Source organism: Saccostrea echinata, unplaced genomic scaffold (genome assembly GCF_033153115.1).
Source record: "Saccostrea echinata isolate AGI-Se365-2 ecotype Australia unplaced genomic scaffold, CSIRO_AGI_Sech_v1 ptg000017l, whole genome shotgun sequence".
Classification (NCBI taxonomy): Eukaryota; Metazoa; Mollusca; class Bivalvia; order Ostreida; family Ostreidae; genus Saccostrea; species Saccostrea echinata.
The window spans coordinates 4,643,784-4,665,678 of record NW_026889766.1 but is presented as its reverse complement, the minus strand read 5'-3'; the positions used below and the strand labels follow the sequence as shown (position 1 = coordinate 4,665,678).

The 21,895-nt window shown below is 33.3% G+C and overlaps 1 protein-coding gene across 1 annotated transcript; it reads left to right on the top strand.

Annotated features, from left to right (window-relative positions):
- Nucleotides 1-719: 719 nt before the first annotated feature.
- On the top strand, nucleotides 720-21,057 carry LOC133189259 (uncharacterized). The gene is made up of 7 exons (XM_061324662.1): nucleotides 720-791; nucleotides 2,632-3,287; nucleotides 3,651-3,704; nucleotides 5,978-6,441; nucleotides 8,541-8,739; nucleotides 11,657-11,770; nucleotides 17,468-21,057. Exons 2-7 carry the CDS (start codon nucleotides 2,669-2,671, stop codon nucleotides 21,055-21,057), a joined length of 5,040 nt encoding a protein of 1,679 aa, XP_061180646.1. The 5' UTR covers nucleotides 720-791; nucleotides 2,632-2,668.
- The last annotated feature ends 838 nt before the right edge of the window (nucleotides 21,058-21,895 follow it).

Genomic DNA, 21,895 nt, shown 5'->3' with positions numbered 1-21,895 from the left:
CGAAATCCCAATGAAACTCTAAAATCTGGCCTATTCCTATGCTCTCTCTCTCTCTCTATGTCTATCTAGGTCCAAATTTGCAGCCATCCACCGGTCCTTAAGCGCTTTTCCTCGTTTATGTGTTTGTTTATTGTTTAACGTCCCTCTCGAGAATTTTTCACTCATATGGAGAAGCCACCACTTGCCGGTGGAGAGCTGCAAATTTTGACCTATACTCGGCACTCAGGGCCATTGAGCAGTTAGGGATCTTTATCGTGCCAGCACCTACTGCGACACGGGACCTCGGTTTATACGGTCTCATCCGAGGGACCGGTCTCCGCGTCCCACAGTGGGATTCGAACTCGCGACGTAAGGATCAACTCCTTACTCCGCGACTCTAGAGCGAACGCTCTAACCACTGCGCCACGCGGGCGACTTTTTTCCTCGTAGATCAATGTTAGATTTTCAGGTCAATATCAAGCCATTTTATCTACGTTACATGGCATTATTTTTTTTATAATAGCACCGATATACTAGATTTCTAAGACAAAGATACAAATAACGAAAGATACAAATTACAAAGCAAACTTTCTTTGACAATCCTAGTAAGTATAAAAGGAGAGGGAAAACATTTTTTCCAAAGTGTCTCAAAATAGTTTTATTTGTAAGTTCTAACACAAATAATACTTCAACGAGGATAATAGAAACACAAAACCTAGCAAACCACCTCTCGTTTTTCAGGTGGTTGCTCAATGACTACTGTTACACGGAAAGAGCTACAATGGTGATTTTTAAAATGCGTAAGACTTCTGGTTGGGTTTTGATTGACCTCTTTAACATCTAAGACAGTATGTTATACTTAAGAAATACTATGTAAATAAAAGTTGTTATATATTTATCTTCTCTATGTGACTCGTTTAACAGTATTGATACAAAATTGATATGCTATCTTAATTTCACACGTAACTTGCAGAATTTAACACTATTGTTAGCTTCTATAGACAAGCAAAATTGTATATAATTAAGATCATATTTGCTTAAAGATCAAGTACTAAAATTTATATATGGACTTTTACCTTCAATGAGGCGGAACCTACCACAAAAACGACAAAGACACTGTTGAGCTTTTGAATTGTTTGTTTTTGTAATTATTCTATAAGAGGTATTAGATATATAGATATTCAAACCCAATCTACTTTTTAAATTATAAAGTTAATGTTTGAAAGATGCTAGACATAATTTAAAATGTTTTTAAATATTTTTTCCGCATATCACGAAAGTGGCTGAAAAGATAGGTGGATTTAGATTCATATGGGAATGTAAGGATATAATCTTGGTTACTATTGATCACAAATGGAAACACTGCACATGCGTCGTATTAATATGAAGTATTTTTGGAAGCCATTATTGAGAAAGGAGCTACATATGATTTTGTTAAAACATTCTTATTCTATGTACAAGTACTTCGAAGTTGATCTCAAAAAGATGTTCGAGTTTCTCATTGACATTATCTTTGAAGATCTACCAACAATCTGTTGAAATTGACATGCGTTGGTACGATTTGTGGATCATTATAATGAGACCTGTTTTTAAATTTCTACGAAGCAGAATTTATTCAAATACGTCCACATTAAAAGAAATTTCTTGCTTTGGTCTTCATTTCGACATTTAGATATATGGAGGACGTTTTATCAATTAACAATATTCATTTCCAGTCATACGTTGATTCAATATATCCCACTGTACTAAAGATAAAAGACACAACAGAGCATGAACACCTGTTTCATATTTGGATATTTTTTAGAAGAATACATTAATGACAAACTAACAGCTAAACTCTATGATTTCAACTTTCTTTCGTCAACTTCCCTTATTTTTACAGCAATGTGCTATTATCATCTGGTATAGGGTTTATCTCACCTTTGTTTCGATCTGCTCGAGCATGTTCTAAGTACGTTCAATTTTAAAAACGAGGTAAGCTACTAACAAACATATATCGTTAAGTCGAATGTTGACTCACGTCTTTCATGCGAATCGTAAGGTATTTATAATCACACCGAATTGTCCAAGGATATTTTCCCGTTTACTTGAACTTGACAAAGAACGCACGGTGGGTGTGACCATTCGTTAGGGGATGCTCACTATTCCTTAGCACCTGAACCCACCTCTGCTTTCAGAGATCCTTAATTGGTCTGCTTATAAATTGTATTGTCTAATTGGTCTTTGAGCATGTTTACTCTTATTTATCTTCATATTTCACATAATATTTAGGGAACAACCTTGTGAGACATTTTCTTTTCAAGAATAGCTTTACACGTCGACAGTAAATCACACAGAATTTAAGGAAGTGTTTATTATATCTAATCAAAACCGTGAACACGGATATACATGTATGTAATTTTTTGTAGGAAAAATAAAGATAACTTGACAGTATATTTAGTACCTTAGTTACTTTAATCTTGTTTATGCTGTAGAATAAACGGACATTACGTTTCAGACTTCAACAAAGTGTATCATCTATATATTTTTTTATGACTCATGTGACCTATGTGGCCCATGGATCCCGTGTTAAATATTATCGAATTGGATTGTGTCATGGAATTGTTTTGTTATAGCCAGTTTTTTTTTACATTGTATACTGTTATCTTCTAGATGTATAAAGGTCATGTGACATTCAAAGGGTTGAATCATGGCTACTGCAAACAGTCCCTACAGTTCAGAAGGCACAACAAATGTAAACAGGGTTTGTCGTCTTCTGCTTGGACCCTGTGCCGATCAGCTGAGAGATGTTCTTCGCAAAGAGGTTCCACCACTTACTTTTGCTCCTGTAGCCATGAAACAGAAGCAAAATCTAACAAGATTAACTCCCCAACAAAGAGACCTAATTTTGCCCCACAATGGGTACTACACTGGAAATTATGACGAATTTGACATTTCCTTGTTGTATACTCTTTTAAGGAACATATGTAATATTACACCGCACAAAAATGGTTGGGGTAATGACCCAGATTTATATGATCAAAGTCTTTCTGCAAATATTGAAAGAATACGGATAGCCCGAAATACGACTGCTCACTCTGCAAAACTATCTCTAACAAACCTTGAATTTACGGATATCTGGAATTCTGTTCGAGGTGCAGTATTAGAAATGGATGCAATCCTTTCGAATGGAAATCATTTTCAGAAGGAAGTTGATGTTTTGAGATATATATCAATGGATCCCGTCCAGGAAAAGTATTACAGAGACCAAATAGCCAAACAATATGCTGATGATCAAGATACTAAAAAATCCATTCGGATACTTGAGAGTATATTTCTTTACGTACATTACATAAAATAATGAGTTTTATCAGTACATAAAGATAAAATTGCAATATATTTTACAATAAAACCGTAGCAAGAATATATATGTACTTGTGAATCATGAACATGAAAAAAAAAAAATCTGAAATCAAATTCTATTTGTTATTTGTCCCATTATTGATGTTTTAGGAGTCTCAAAGAATATATCTTAAAATTCCGAATTATCTTGGTTTTCTGTAATGTTTCACTGTACGATAAATGTGCTAATATCCTATCTTGTGAATTTACTAAATTTTGGGATTTTCATTTTTCTTATCAGTGACTACAAATATAAGCCTCACAACTAAATGTCTATTATCTTATTTTAGAAAACTTGGAACTTAATCAGAGAGAAACAGCCAGCAAGATAAATCACCTCTCGGGTAAGCTGATCGTTTTGATCGTTGAGCCATTCTCTGTTATGACTTGAAATTTCAGATAAGAGCTGTGGCATACACAGTCTCAGAATTTCTCCGAAATCTCTATGATGAAGGTCTTTTATACCGTAAACTCAAATCAGGTAAAAAATTTTTGCTATGTTTCATAGTCACCATGGCAATATGCCCTAAAGTTTGAAATAAAGCATTTTTAACATGTTTAAAGTCCCATAGTTAAAGTCTGCAGCAATACGAAAAATGGCAATGGCTGTTTCTAAAAGTTGAAAGCCAGGGTGTCCTAAATGCAAAATAAACATATCTGGGAATTCAACTGTAAGATACGTTACCATGGAAACAAAGTTTTCAAAAGCAATAATTTTATTCATTCATTTTTATAAAGTCATACACTAAAAATAAAAACAATTACAGATTGAAATCCAACCAAAGATAAAGAAATAATCATAGCAGATACCAAGAACAAAATGTGATATTTCTGACTGGTTGGTATAGTGGCTGCAACGTTATTGTTGACAACTTACACGAACGATCACGTTACACGAACGATTCCGCATGATTAACGCACGATTAAACCTTTTACACGAACGATCCTTCACGCAAACGATTCTACACGTTACACGATCTTTCACGATTGCTAACGCAAATGCACGATTCTTCACGCAAAATAGTGAAAAATATTTAGGAGTGGATATTTTCAAAACGAAATAAGGCATAATAGTTATTTTAGATTCCAAATAATTATTGATACTATTCACCAACTTTGGAAAACTTTTTAAAAAATTTGAAATGGATATTTTGGGAACTAAATAAGACTTATTAGTTATAATAACTTTTAGATTACAAATATATATTTACGTAATTTTCCGACTTAGGTAAATTGATTTTGTTCTTTTCAATCGATACGTAAAAAGATGTAATTTATGATCGATTGTTGCCTGTTCTATCAGATGATAATATAGGTGGGCCGTGAGTTTTGATTCTATTAGATTTTTTTTATATGCAGTAAGAGGGATGATATTAAAAATGGCATAAAGATGAAGTATAGCTTTATCTTTCCATCTGTGAATTTCTAAAATTAACAATTATTTTATAAATCATTCATACGCAGAAATTATAAAAATAGAGTAAGTTTCAGAGATAAACACTGATAAAAGTAACCCCGACGATCATGTCATGTGCATATATTTATGTAACTAAAACATTGGGAATTATTTATTTTTTGTAAAAATATGCATTTTGATATAAAGAAATATCTTGACCACAATTAGCAGTAAATATAATTCACATCAGAGAAAAAAGAAATTGTTAAACATCTTAAATACGGTTTACCATTAAAGGTCACAGAGTTTAATTGAAGAGAATACAATATTTTACGACCTACTATAGTGCTTATTTACTAGTGATATTACTTCGTTCAAGTCTACCAAATCAACAATGCTGAGGAATACCATGAGATGTGATATAGGCACGTGATTCAGTGCGTAGTAAACAGTGATTCTAGTAAACAGCCCTTCATGTCGTTGAGCAGCATTTTGATCGTATTTACATAATTTGATTGAGGATTTTGGTGTTTTTGTTTGACTTATAACCGGGAGATTGTGTTTATAGTTGGAGCAAGTTTTTACGCTGTCTCAACGTGACTTTGTTTGGGTTTAGAATCGCTGACTTATATCCTGTGTGTACAATGGCCAATCAGGCCGAGCGACCTTCACTGAATAATTCAGTAGAGGCTGTCTTCGACAGTGTGGTCGCGGGCATTTCAGCCCAGCAAAATAGTGCTTTTCAAGCTATAACTGTTGTACCAGAAGCAATTTCAGAGGAAATTGTAGAATCTGTTGACTTGGTTGATTACGCAAGGCCTGCTGGAGATGCTTAAGTTTCAAGGGGCGGAGCATCGACAACCGCGAAAACATTGAGTGACAGACCAACCAGGGCACATGTTACCCATAATTCCCAAACCAAAACAAACAACATGGCCGAAGAAGACGATCTTTATTCGAAAAACTTATTTTTCCAGAACCAGAAAATGTTATATGAAATTATGCAAGTGAAAAGATTGGCGGAGACACAACCTTTAGTCCCTTACAAAACACAGAAGGCAAGTTTTACACATGCCTTAATAAAATTCTAGCAACTATTATAATTATGTAATCATACTGTAATTTAACGGTAATTGTTTCTCAGTGGCTTTATATTTTACCAAACGGCAAACATTTAACAGTTAGTTTATTTAACAAATAAAATTTTATAATTATACACAGTACGGTGGGCCAAAACATACTTATGGGAGATTCAACTACAAGGAAACAAACAACAGCAACAACAACAACAACCCTTTTTTAGGGAGAAGCAAGGGCAGGAAGCCAATGTCAAACAAAAAATAGACCAATCCCTGCCCGCAGTGGAAACAACCAGATTAGATCATTGTGTAAGTAGTTATAGTAGTGAAGATAAATTCACAGAAAATGCTTTGTTTGAACGTCCAGTTGATGTGAACAATTTACTAAATGTTCCTGAAAATTTTAAAGGAGGAAAGATCAGTGAGTTTTATGAAAACTGGAAATGTATAACCTCTGACAAGTGGATATTAGACACTGTTTTAGGATATAAAATTGAATTTGATACCATGCCTCAACAAAATAGAGCTAAACCTGAAATTAGATTTAGTGATGAAGAAACTCAACTTGTAAATGAAGAAATTTTGAAATTAGAAAAACAAAATGTGGTACAGAAAGTAGATAGATGTGAGAATGACTTTATCTCAAACATTTTTCTTAGACCAAAAAAGGATGGTTCAAGCAGACTCATTTTTAATATGAAAGAACTGAATGACGATATCCAATATCACCATTTTAAAATGGACACTTTCCAATCTGCATTACGCATAATGAAAAAAGACTGTTGGTTTGCATCAGTTGATTTAAGATATGCATATTACTCAGTTAATGTAAATGTGGTAGTACAAATTTAATATTTATCTCTTATGTATTTATTCGTTTTGGGATCATTCTATTTTTCGTTTCTTCTAAAGTAATCTTAAATTTTTTTGTAATATAATTCTTTTGCGCATCGGATTGAGTCGATTTTTATCTTCAATTTCATTGGTTCATTTGACATTATCCAATAGTTTTAATTTACCTTGAGTATAAGTAACCGTTCAAACTAAGCAAAATTGGGCAGTATTACATTTAATAAAGAAGATATCTATCCAGCGTATATCAGCTGCATCTTGTGGTATGTAACTGTCATATTTATTTATTTGTTACTTTACTATACAAGTTTTGAGCTTGACATTATATTTTAATTGCAAAGTTTATACGTTATTGTATTTTTGCAGTTAAAGTTGTCTGAGTAATTTCTTATATTTGTCTGTAAGTTCAAAGTTCATTTTGCTACAGAACATTTTTTCTATCTAATATATTGTATGCTGCATTAAACGGTAACTTATTGTCAAAGTTTATGAAACTATAGTGTAAATTGTATTTTTCTCTAATTTATTCTTTATATTTGTTATAGGTCAATGTCTTTTTAAACTTCATTAAATAAAATACCAACATCAGATTTCTTCATATCATCCTTACTGCTCGGTTACATAAACAAAAACGTTCGCAAATTCCTACGCTTTATATGGAAGGGTCAGTGCTACGAATTCACGGCATTGCCTATGGGATTAACAAGCAGTCCAAGAGTCTTTACCAAGCTTTTGAAACCTTTCTTTTCAGTGTTACTCAAACATGGATTTTCAAGTTTGATTTACATAGATGATACATTTTTGCAAGGAGAAAATTTTGAAGAATGTCAAGAAAATGTCCTAAAAACTGTTTCATAATTAGACAATTTGGGGTTTACCATTCACCCAGAGAAGTCCGTGTTAGTATCAAAACAAAGCATATCTTTTCTAGGATTTTTGCTAGATTCTCAAAACATGACAATTTCTCTTACACCAGAAAAAGCAAAGGACATAATTCAAGATTGTGAAAAATTACTTCGTAAGCATGAAATTTCAATCCGAGAATTTTCCAAAATCATTGGAAAATTTGCGGCTGCTGAACCAGCAATTTCATATGCACCATTACATATAAAGATTCTGGAAATAGAAAAGAATAAGCATCTTCAAGAAAACCATGGAATTTTTGATGGGAAATTTATCTTGTCAGGTTATGCTGAAAAAGAACTTACTTGGTGGATTGATAATGCAGAAATGTGTAAAAGTTATCCACAATTGTCTAATCCCCAAATTGTTATCCAAACAGACGGTTCTAAATTAGGTTGGGGTTGTTTGGTTCCCAATACAAAAAAAAAACAAAAAAAAAAAACAGGAGGACATTGGTTTTATATTGAGCAGAGATCACATATTAATGTTTTAGAACTAAAAGCAGCTTTTCTAACTCTACAATCATTTTTCAGTGCTTGCACTGATAAACATATTGCTATTCAATTGGACAGTATGGTAGCAGTATCATATGTAAATAAAATGGGAGGAAGGAAGGAAGAGTTGAACAATTTGTGTAAAGATATGTGGGAGTGGTGTATTTCTAGAAACATTTGGATAAGTGCTACACATGTACCTGGTGTTAAAAATGTGCAAGCTGATAAACTCTCAAGAAAACTAAATGATGATTTGGAATGGATGCTCAATTAAGATATATTTGATGTTATCAGTCAGAGGTACCCCTTAACCATAGCAATAGATCTGTTTGCATCAAGAATTAACAAAAATTTACCAAAATATGTTGCATATTTACCTGATCCAATGGCAATAGCTGTAGATGCTTTTTCCATTCCGTGGAGTAATCATTTAATGTATTTGTTTCCTCCTTTCAGTATTCTACAACAAATCCTACAGAAGATAGAAATGGATCAAGCAGAGGTAGTGTTGATAGCACCCCTATTTTCGAATCAGTGCTGGTTCCCAAAGTTACTGAAACTGGTGGTAGTTCAGTGTTACATCATCCCAAAGAGGAAAGATACATTAATTATGCCGACAGATGTTGCACGTCTTCATCCTCTGAGCAAAATGAAGGTAGGGTGTTTCCGATTATAAGGAAACTTCTCCAGGACAAAAACTTATCAACAAAAGTTATCAACACTATTACTTCATCCTGGCGAAAATCAACAAGAATTCAATATTGGACATATCTCAAGTAATGGTTAATATTTTGTGAACGAATTCAAAGTGATCCATTTACGCCCCCTATAAAAGTAGTGCTGGAATTCTTACAATCTTTAGCAAATAGAAACTTAGGTTATAGTGCTATTAACACAGCAAAATCAGCACTGTCAAGTTTTTTGACTTTAGGTGATGTTAATCTGGGTTCCAATCCATAAATTCAAAGATTTATGAGAGGGATTTATTGTCAAAAAACCAATATTTCATAAAAATGTACATATTTGGGATGTAAATATTGTGTTTCAATATCTGAAAAAGATGGAACATTTGGAGTGTCTTTCCCTTAAAGAATTAACTTTAAAATGTGTGATGCTATCTTTGTTGATAGGTCAGAGGCGACAAACTCTTCATTTGTTAATGGAAGATGATATATTGTTTGAGAGCAATGTTGTAAACGTATGTTACGACAGTTTGTTAAAGACAACCAGACCTACTTTTCATTTAAATGATTAATTATTGAAATTTTTTTAGAGGACGAAACATTATGTTTAGTTAGAATTCTTCAAACTTATGTCTTGCGAACTCGAACTATCAGAGAAAACAATAAACTTTTTGTGAGAACTATGAAACTACACAAAGGTGTAACAAGGGACACAATAAGTTATTGGATCAATGTGTTATGATAGCAGCAGGAATTGATATAAAATTTTTTAAACCCCATTCTACGCGAGCAGCAGGAACTAGTGCAGCACAGAAATGTGGAGTTCCTATTGCAGACATTTTGAGAAATGCAGGGTGGACAAATGCACAGACTTTTCAAAGACTTTACAAAAGAAACATTGTTGTAAAAGAGCAGAAGGGTTTTTCACCAAATAAATTATCAGAGTTCAAGAAATAAGCATTACTTTGGTTGTATGTATATATGGTTTTCAATAATAATAAGTAATATTAAATGGACTGAATTTCTTTTAAAAAGTTGTACTTCTTTTCAATTTATTACTTTTCTTTTATTACTTGAAAATTTTTTAAATATGAACACATTCTCTAAAACCTCATAGTATTCCTCAGCAATGTTGATTTGGTAGAATCGAAAAATTAAACGAGTATTACTTGTAAGATGAAGTTTGATTATAGTTACATGTATACCAAATCAACTTAATGCTGAGGAATAACATGCCCGTCCCTCCCTCCCAAGGGAGAAAAGTATGGGCTTGTATTCATATTTAATTTGCTTTAAAAACTGAATCACGTGATGCCTACGTCACATCTCATGTTATTCCTCAGCATTAAGTTGATTTGGTAGAATTATAATCAAACTTCATCTTACAAGTGATATTCGTTTAATTTTTTTAATTATGTAAATCGCGCTTCATTTATTTTATTTGGATTAAAAAAAAAAGCAGACCAGCGAATTGCTTGTTTAACAAATAACATTCCGATAAAAAACTTACAAAACGAAAGAGCTAGGTTCACTTTATGCATAAAATGGCCCCGTCCTTATATCAGTTAATTGACTATCACCTTCTGTTCCATTTCATACATCAAAATAAAGTAGAGACTGGTGCTTTCATTTCTTGTAACAAGATTTCTTTTTGAGAATCCAGGTTTTAGAAATCAGACTTTGAGAAAAGGCAATGTTCTCGAATTGACTACCTTGAGCAAAGAATTAAGATATGAGCACAGCCCACGATCCAAAAATAAAAACATGTTTTGTGATCTTCAGAAACAGATCTTTCATTATGTAATTGCATATTTTGGATCAGAGATTGTGCTCTATATGAAATATTGAAAAAATACGTCAACTTTTGGTCATTTTTAAGGGAATTTACAGGACATGGGTAAAATGACGCATTTTATGACGTCATAATGCATTGACTCAAGAGAAAATTACGTCATGTTTAATAAATACACGGTCACCAAGGGTCCAAGTTATAAATACTGCATTTTCAACCAAAAATGAGCAGTTTCGATTTTTCAGAAATTCTCAGGGCCAAAAAACGCCCAAAGTGGCTCTTGCTCTTTGCACGATCACGCACGATTAAAACCACAAACGACTGAGCCTGATACACGCACGATCTCTCACGTTACTCGAACAATCACGCACGTTACACGAACGATACTACACGATTGGTTTGTCAACAATAATGTTGCAGGCACTGTAATGGTTGCCATGTTTTTAATACCGAAAAGGGATTTTAAATTTACTCTCTGTATGATTTAATCTGATCTCATCCTTTTAAAAAGTACATTTCTTTATAACTGGTAATTAATTTTTAGAGACATTGATGTGGTCCTAATTTTCACATTTCTAAAAATTCAAATTGAATTCTTTGAATAAAGCATTGCGATGGAAATTAGTAGAAAAAAATATGTATTATAAGGATGTTACATATTTGTCGGCGATTAGGGATAGTCTCGCACCAATCCCAGAGATTAAGATTAGCCTCGTACCCACTTGAGAAATTAGAGCTAGTGATTCAGTATGTTTTTGCGTATTTCAGTAAACATTTCACTTTGGCGATCAAATATATTAATATTCGTTGGTATGAATTTTAAACAATCGGACCTTGGAATGGCGAATCTTCACAGTTTGGTGCAGAAGTACTATGACGTCATAAAGATAAATTGTTTTCCTGCATCATCGGACTTTGGCGTGACTAAACCATTGTGGTTTGAAAGTTAAATACAATGTTTAAAAAAAATCTATGTTGAATACTTAAACGGTATAAAGCCTTCTAATTATGAGTAGCATAAGTTTACCAGTTAAATTGATGTTACTTACTTGGAATCATGATAAATGATAAATGTATATTGATTGTTTAATTTGCAGGTACATTAGAAGAAAAACTGAGCATATCTTCTCTAAGACAAAAGGAATTTCAGAATGAATTAAAAAGAGATTTACAGAGGCACAAATCAATAAGCATACCGGAAAACGTCAGAGGTATTTTGGTATTCTTCACTAAAACTGCTGAATTTACAAACAATTGTCAACTTCTCCACCCCCCCCCCCCCCCGAAGGTTCTTACATTTTTTGTGATATAGTTATACCAAGAAAGAAGTTACATACGTTTCAGTATTACTGGTAAGACAACAAAACGCTAAATAGACTGAAATCCAGGGTATTAAAGAGTTGGTTTTGTGTGAAATATAATTTAGAACTTTTCTAAACTACATTTACTACATTCACCCTTTCCCGTCCTTCACAAAAGAAGACAGCGGTTTCAAAGAATCTTTCGTGTCTATTTATGATCGTCTTTCAAACACTTTATTTGTCAATTGTCTCACAATTTATCAAGTATTTTTTTTTCTATTTGTATATATCAATAATACGAGGGTCATTCAATAATGATATAATAACCAATTTTGTTTAATATATTTAATCAATAAATGCAAATAAATAAAATGTGACAAACATATATATATATATATATATATATATATATATATATATATATATATATATATATATATATATATATATATATATATATATATATATATATATATATTAAACAAATATAAAAAGAAAACACAAGAATTCTCCGTAAAGCTTTAGCGCTTTCATTAAAAATCTTCAGAAGCTTTACATTACAAAAATATATACAATGGTAGCATAGTAACAATGATTATGACGTTAACCTAAGCGGAATCCGGAAGTAAAACCTTTGTAGTGCTTTTCCACAAAATCAACAGATTCCTAAGTACCACAAAGGCATAAAAAGGCGGAATCAGGACAATAACAGACAAAATGAAAATTACCGAGGATATGTTAGAAGTAGGCGTCCACCAAACTTTTACAGAAACGAAAGAACTATGTATATTGGAAGAGGGGTACGCAATTATTTTTTAGGAGGAGGCAAAATCAACCAAGGCCAAAGATACAAGAACCAAGTACCACAATTGTTAACAACAACAATTCCAGGGATGCTCCCAGGAATGTAATTAAAGCCTATACTCGGCGACTCAGGCTATATGAATATTTTCATAAAAGTGATACCAATGAATCTGATTCCGAGTCTCAAGAAGCAGAACAAATAGACCTGGTAAGAAACAAATCTAAGTTTAATCCAAAACGAGGAAGAAATCGAACTTTGGATGCCGTTTGCGACACATTAGAAAATATTCAATTTCCAAACAAACCCAGGAATATCAAACCCAGCCTTTCTAAGGAAGAGGAAAAAGCTCTTAAAAGCCTATGTGATGACCCTACTATCATTATAAAAGAGGCTGATAAAGGAGGTGGAGTTGTGTTAATGAATAAGGATTTTTACAAAAATAAAATCTTACAAATGTTACAAGACAACAACTTTTATGAAAGACTGCACAATTGTCATGAAAAGAAACAATTACTAAAATAAAAGAGCTGGTATATGGATCACTATCGGAAGGTTTAACAAATAAAGAACAGGACTGCCTGACAAACTATGAATTCCGAGAGAGCCAATTCTATGGTTTACCTAAAATTCACAAGTCTAAAATTATTAAGGACGCCATAGCAAATCAAAATAGTGTGTGTATTACGTGTCTTGATCCAGGTGATTTATGCTTCAGACCCATTGTAGGAGGACCAAACATATCAACACAAAGACTGAGTCACTTATTGGATATACTTTTAAAACCATATTGTCAAAAAGTACCCAGCTTTGTAAGAGACGATCTGGATTTCATAAATCATTTACCTACTCAGATCACCTGTAACACAAAACTTGTCACTTTTGATGTCATAAGTTTATATACTAATATTCCTACAGAATTAGGATTGGAAGCTGTAAAATTTTGGATGGAAAATTATCCCGATGTAAAAATGACAGATTCTAACGGAATTTTATTTTAGAAGCACTTAAATAAGTTCTAGAAAACAATTCATTTGCTTTTTCTGACCATCATTACCATCAGACTAAGGGAACTGCGATGGGGACGAAAGTCGCACCTACCTAAACAACATTAACCTTAGGTTATTTAGAAAATAAGTTACATGAACAATTATGTTCGTTGTGGGGAATAGAATCTGCTTAGAATATACAGTCTAAATGGAAAAGATTTTTAGACGACTGTTTTATCTTATGGGATGATGATGTCGACAAATTATCGGAGTTTTACGATCTACTAAACCAAATGAACTCGGATATCAAATTCACGATGGAAACAGATGATACACAAATGCCATTTCTCGATGTTCTTATATCAAAAGATAATACCAGCCTAAATACGGAAAGATACTATAAGCCGACAGATACACACCAATATCTGCATTTCGGATCGTGCCATCCCCACCATACTAAAACGGCTATACCATATAATCTCGCAAGAAGGATCTGTACCATTATGAGCAATATTAATACGAGGGATATCCGTTTGGAGGAATTAAAATTGTATTTATTGAGCCAAAAATACCCAGAGCAACTGGTAGATAATAGTATTATGAAAGCCAAGGAGTGTGATAGAACACAATTACTTTCAAACACACCACGTGCGAAGGACGGAGAAACAATACCCTTTGTTCACACGTACAATCCGAGAAATAAAAACATCCATTCAATTGTTTATGAATTAAATAGCTTACTTAGAGAGGATGAACAAACGAAAACTACATACAAAAACTGTCGTTTTATCAGCAGTAAACGTCAGCTCAAAAACCTTAAGAGAATACTTTGTTCCTCCCAATTCGCTGACCATAATTATACAGTGTCAAAGTGTACGGACCCTCGATGCGGCACATGTGACTACATTACAGAAGGGACGAGATATAATTTTAACGGGCGTAAATTTAAAGTTAATGCCAACATGTCATGTGATACGAAAGATGTCATATACGTCATCACATGTCCTGGATGCAAAGAATATTATATTGGTGAAACTGGCAACAGTCTACATGCCCGTGTACGTGTACATAAGCAACACATCAGTACACCTGAATATAGACAAATCTCTTATAAACTACCTATGATTTTCCCGAACTTTTTCATTATCATTGCAGTATTTTATCTATGACGTCACAATATAGACATTAAACGTTCCGCTTAGTTTAACGTCATAATCATTATTACTATGTTACCGTTGTGTATACATTTTTGTAATGTAAAGCTTCTGAAGATTTTTAATGAAAGCGCTAAAGCTTTACAGAGAATTCTTGTGTTTTCTTTTTATATTTGTTTAATATTGTAATCCAATTACTGAGACTTTATTTCAATTTTTGGAGATATATATATATATATATATGGTAACAACGAACAGTATTCAAACTCAAAAGTCCATTAAACATTACAAATTTTGGGGCAGAGCAAACACAGACCTCTAAAACATCAGAGGTGGGATCAGGTGCCATGGAGGAGTGAGCATCTCCTGCCAACCGGTCACACCCACTGTGTGCTCCTTGTCATGACCGGGGAATAACAGAAAATCAGTCTACAATTCATTGTGTAAATAATGGCCTAACAATTAGTATGAAAAACGTCAGTCAGCATTTGACTTAATGATAGATTGTGTTTACTGACAAGGTCATTGTATCGACCATAGAACTTACGAAGTGATGACTTTAAACGAGACTGCTGATATTCTTTTTTCAACAACTTGTTTGTCAATAACCTACCTCGTTTTAGAAATTGATCATACGTAGAGTATGCTCTTGTGTATCGAATCAACTGAGAGATATAAACCCCGTATGAAGGTGATAAAGGTATATTGCTGCATAAGTAAGGGAAGCCATCACGTTTATCATGAAGCGTTGTTGTTAGATTACCATTAACGTCTTTTTCTACTAAAACATCTAAATATGGAACAGATGTGTCAGACTCTGTCGTATCTTTTATTTCAACCTCACCGGGATATATCGTATCGACATAAGAATGGAAATAACCATTGTTAATTGACGTCGTCGATATATCTAAACGTCGAGTTGAAGGCCACAGCAAGTGTTTTCTTCTTTTCACATATAAGATTCTGAACAAATTCTGCTTCATATGATTATGAAAATAGGTCTGCTAATAACGGGGCACAATTGGTACCCATGGGAATTCCAATAGATTGTTGAAAGACCTGGTCTCCAAAAACCACATAGATATTGTCAATCAGAAATTCAAGCATCTTTTCGATATCACCTTCAGAGTAGTTGTGTACTGTATACAATCAGAATGTTTTTAATAAAATTATTTTGCAAATGACCAATGATAAGATAAGTAAATATAAATATATATATATATATATTAGGAATGTCAAATCGGTCAAAATTTGATAATCGGTTACTCGGACGATTTTCTGATCGAGTACCCGGGTACACGGAAAAAGTGTGCATACAAGTAAAAGTTTGTTGATTTATAGACCTGTATATTCCATCGATGTTTCCTTTTGTTTAAAATGCATTTTCATAATCATCGAGCCCAACGAAAATGATTTTTGGTACTTAATTTATGTATCAAACAAACACAAAAGACATGATCAATTAATACACCAATGACTCAAAATTAATGCTTTACAGTTCTCGTTTAGGAAGACATTTTGATCAACGGAGGAGAAGGACGCAACTTTGTAATGATTTGACTAGCGAAAGAGAACATCGTTGTCGTGATCGCGAGTCGTATATTATTAAAATTTGCAAATGTTTTTTGTGATAACCTGAAAGTTAACTATGACGATTTCTTGTTACTATTATTTACAACTTCACCCGTCATGCATAAATTATCCCAAGTTCCCAACTGCCGATGATGCTCTTGCATACCCAACAAACTAGACAGTGATTCCTTAAATATATGGTTGTTTCTTCTCGTATACGCTAAATTTACAATACATGGCCGTAGGAACGGGGGGGGGGGGACCCCCCCCCCTCCACCAATAATTTGGCCGATATATAGATTACTATTTTAAACATAGATACTTTATGCTTGTGCCCCCTCAATAAAAACGTCTGAAGACCTTTTTTTGTTTTTTGTCAAAAAAACAAAGGAAACAGAGAAACAAAAACAACTAGCACTACTACTAAACTACCAAACACTAAATTTTTACAGTGTTTCATGTTTAATTTGAAGTTTATAAACAGTTGTGAAGAAAGAAATCCGGAGCGCTATGAATTGCGTCCGGTCTATCGGTGTACTCTGGTGAAGTGCTAATTACATAATTATATATATATATATATATATATATATATATATATATATATATATATATATATATATATATATATATATATATATATATATATATATATATATATATATATACTTTTGAGAAATACTTTTAACAATTTATTTCTTATAGTTTTACGAATTCAAGATCTCAACAAACAATTTTGAACAGTTGGTGAATATTTCAAGTATTAACGTATTTTAATTGACCTTTCATATCTTTTAATATACTTTTAAATTTTATATAAAGGACAATGATGAAATTCTACGTCATTGCTTTCAATAAGGTTCTCAAGCTGTTAAGTTCAGTAAATATTGAAAAAACCCTAAATATTTTTGTCAAAATACGTGTTTGAATAGGAGGAAAAGTCAATAGCAATAACTTTTATAAAATCTTTAAATGGTAAAATTGCAGTAATCGTTTATCTAAATAAATTAAGATATAAGAAGGTAAAGCTGTTCTTCATAAAATGAAGAACATTTTGAACATGGTTTTTCAACAAGGCCTCTTTAATTTCCAGATCAACATAGAAAAATATTGGATTCTTGGAAGAAAGGAGTCTTTTTTGAAACTTCCTCATATGGAGACATGAAAGACTTTTTTATATCCCATCAAATTGTTGCTGTGGTTGGGCCTCCTGGGTCTGGAAAAACGGCTTTGATCCGCCACGTCGCTTTACAGCTGGAGTCCGAGTATCAGATTGTTCCAATCTCCAAACCTGAGGAAATCATCAACTATGGTGACCTAAACAGACCACAAATATTTGTCATAGACGATGTATTAGGTGTATTTACTTTAGAAAGAAATTTGTTGTCAGATTTAGAAAGACATAGTAAACAAATCGAAAATGTTCTTAACAGAAATTCAAAATTTCTTATGTCCTGTAGATTGGCAGTATACAATGAGGCAAAGGTATTAGATGTAGTGTTTCTTGAAGTTGATAAAATCTTGAATTTGAATGAAAAGAACATTCTTACTTCGGAAGATCAAAAAGGTATATTTGAATCTCACATGAACAATGCAGGGATTTCATGTGAAATAGATTTAAAACTTTTGCACAGAGAGGACGTCTTCATGTTTCCACTTCTTTGTCAAATGTTTAGCAGTGACGAAAGCGTTAGAAAATATGGAAAAGAGTTTTTTACCCGTCCATCCGAGTGCTTGCAATCAGAAATAAATAAGATTCAGAAGAGAAATAAAATACAATATTTATCAATTGTTCTCTGCATGCTTAACAATAATTGCCTATCTGAAGAAATGCTTAGTAAAAGCAAAATGTTCCAAGAAGTATGCAGATCCTGTAAAATTAAGGAAAACACTGAAAATTGGGAAATAATTAAGGAATTGTCACACTTAATAGACACCTACATTACAAAGGATCATGAAAGATATACATTTATCCATGATTCAATATTTGAAGTTGTTGCATATCAATATGGCCAACAGTATCCTGACCAAATTTTGGACCATATGAACAGTAATTTTATTGCAAACAAAGTTGTTTTAGACACCAAAGAAGATACATGTATTGACGCTAAATGCATCAAATTAAACAAGTCCCAGTATGATAAACTTGCAAAAAGATTGTATGTTGATGTTAAAGCTGGGAAACTACACGATGTCTTTTTAAATAAGGCACTGAGGGACCGTGTCTTTAAACAAAAGTTCATGGACATTTTGAAAAAAGTGCCATATGAAGATGTCAAAACTGTTTTCTTATTACCTAGGAAAGAAAGTTTTAATAATGTAGTTTATGACTCACAGAAAGAAAGTGAAAAAGAAATCGACGAAACAGAAGGACAGAGAGAGTCTGAAAGACAAAATCTTCTCCTCGGCCTAAAATGCATTGATCAAAAGAAAATTTATGAAATACGTGCTCTTAGTTTCATAGTCTATTACGGTCACCTCGATTTGCTCAAATATTTTATAAAATTGGTGGGAACATGTCAGACATCAGATATCATTTTTGGAACTACACCCGAAGAACAAGTAAAACTTCTTGTTTTGGCGTGTTTCAATGGAAATTTAGATATGGTGAAAATTCTGGTAGAAAACATTGGAAAGAAAAATATCAATTTAATGCCTGTAGGAGATGTCAAACCATCGCACAATAAACATCGATACATAACTCCAGTGATTGCTGCTTGCTTGAGAAAGAAACATGACGTTGTAAAGTATTTAGTTGATATTGGAGCAGATTTAAATCCTCAAAAAAGTTTTTACCCTGCTTTATGGACACCAGCTAGAACCGGAGATCTCAGAACAGTAATAGACTTACTTGAACTTGGTGCTGATTGTAACAGATGTAATGGAAGGGAAATTTCTCCTTTGTATATGGCGTCAAGATTCGGTCATTTGGAAGTCGTTAAAAAACTAATTGAGCACGGTGCCGACATTAACAAGTGTGATATAAAAGGTTGGTCATCTTTGCATATAGCATCCCTATATGGCCATTCACTGGTCTTAGAAACATTAATTCGAAACGGTGCTGAATGTGACCGATGCGATAAGAATAAAGTAACGCCTCTACATAGAGCGTCGTTGGAAGGTCATGTTCCTGTTGTAGAAATTTTATTGAAAAATGATGCAGACATCAACAAGTGTGAAATTCATGGTACATCATCTTTGCATCTAGCTTCATTAAATGGGCATTTGTCCGTTGTACAGACATTACTTTTGCACGGTGCAGAATGTGATCGATGCGATGGAGAAAATTTAACACCCCTTCATTTTGCTTCATTTGGAGGATTTGTTCTTGTTATAGAAAAATTAATAGAACATGGTGCTGACGTCCACAAATGTAACAGTAATGGTCGGTCTTCTTTGCATTTAGCAGCACAAAATGGTCAATTACCAGTCGTAGAAAAATTAATTTTGCACGGTGCTAAATGTGATCAATTCGATATAAATGAATCAACTCCGATGCATTTTGCATCCGAAGAAGGCCATCTTCCTGTTGTAGAAAAACTTATTGAACAGTGTGCTGATGTCAATGTTTGTAATATTTACGGTCAGTCATCTCTGCATTTAGCATCAAAACGTGGTCACTTGAATATAGTAGAAACATTAGTTCGACACGGTGCTAAATGTGATCAGTGCGATGAAAATAAGTTAACACCTCTACATAAAGCGTCTTTTGGGGGTCATGGTCCCGTTGTAGAAAAAATTATTGAAAGTGGTGCCGACATTAACAAGTGTGATAATAATGGTTCGTCACCTCTGCTTTTAGCGATATGGGGAGGCCATCTTCCAGTTGTAGAAAAACTTATTGAACACGGTGCAGACACCAATACCTGCTATATAAATGGTTGGACACCTCTCCTTTTAGCGTCATGGGAAGGCCATGTTTTAATTGTAGACAAACTTATTGAACACGGTGTCGATATCAACAAGTGTTATAATAATGGTTGGTCACCCCTCCTTTTATCGTCATGGAAAGGTCATTTTTCAGTTGTAGAAAGACTTATTATGCACGGTGCCGACATCAACAACTTCTATATTAATGGTTGGTCACCTCTATCATTAGCGTCTTGGAAAGGTCATCTTTCAGTTGTAGAAAAACTCATTGAGCACGGAGCTGACATCAACAAATGTGATGTCAATAGTCAGTCATCAAAGGATAGTCAGACATCCGTTGTTGAAACAAACGTTGAAGTACCTTCAATGGGTCATGTCCTATGTGTAGAAAAATTGAAGGAAAACGGTACCAACATCAACAAGTGTGATAATAATGGTTCGTTACCTCTGCTTTTAGCGATACAGGAATGTCATCTTTCAGTTATAGAAAAGCTTGTAGAATACGGTGCAGACGTCAATAAGTGTAATAAAAATGAATGGTCACCTTTACTTTTGTCGTCATGGAAAGGCCAATATCCAGTTGTAGAAAAACTTATTATACATGGTGCTGACATCAACAATTGCTATATTAATGGCTGGTCACCTCTATCTTTAGCCTCATGGAAAGGTCATCTTTCTGTTGTAGAAAAACTTATTGAGCACGGAGCTGACATCAACAAATACGATATTAATGGTCAGTTATCTCTGAATTTAGCGTCAAAGAATGGACATTTTTCTGTGGTGGAAACATTGATGCGGCATGGTGCTAAATGAAATCAATGCGATAAATGAAAACATCCTCAGAAAAATGGATTTGATCTTCTTATCATTTATAACAGACGTGCAAATAACTTGCTAAATTTGGTTTGTAAGAGACAAGTCTTTCGTGATTTCCTCATCTTCATCAAATAACTACAAACGGGTTTTCATGGAGAACGCGATTTTAACATAACTGAAAGCTAACAGAAATGTTACTATGACATCATACAAAAATATCATTTCTACAAAGAGCCATAACGCATTTGATAGGCATTTTCGCCTACTCTACTAGTGATTTCTGAAATTCATTGTTTAACCAAAATTTTGTCATACAATCTTAGTTTACACATGCGTAAAACCAAACCACACAATATTGATATTTCAATATTAATAGTTCCCTCATATGATAAATATGAAAATTATCCAATTTGTATGGAGTATATAGTAAATATTGAGGTATCCACCTAAAGATGACACACTGTTGCCAAAGACCACCCTTAACCAGAAAAACAACTTTTGAATAATTTTATTTGGATATGACTGCACTTCATTACATTTAGATAATTTTGGTTAAAGGTGGTCTTCATATTGAAAATGATGAAAATATATATTCAATTTTTCTTCTTATATAATCGTAAGATTTAGCAATCTGTCTTAAATCTATCCACGTCATTCACTTCGTTGGCGCAGTGGTATGATTGCTGGAATGTAAATATGGTGATTGCGAGTTCGAGCCCCACATTTTTCCATTTATGCTTTTCTTTAATTTTTTTGTGTATCTTTTCTACGTTTTTCTTTATTACGTTTTATAATATACATAATTTCAGAAAGTTATAATATACACATTACACTT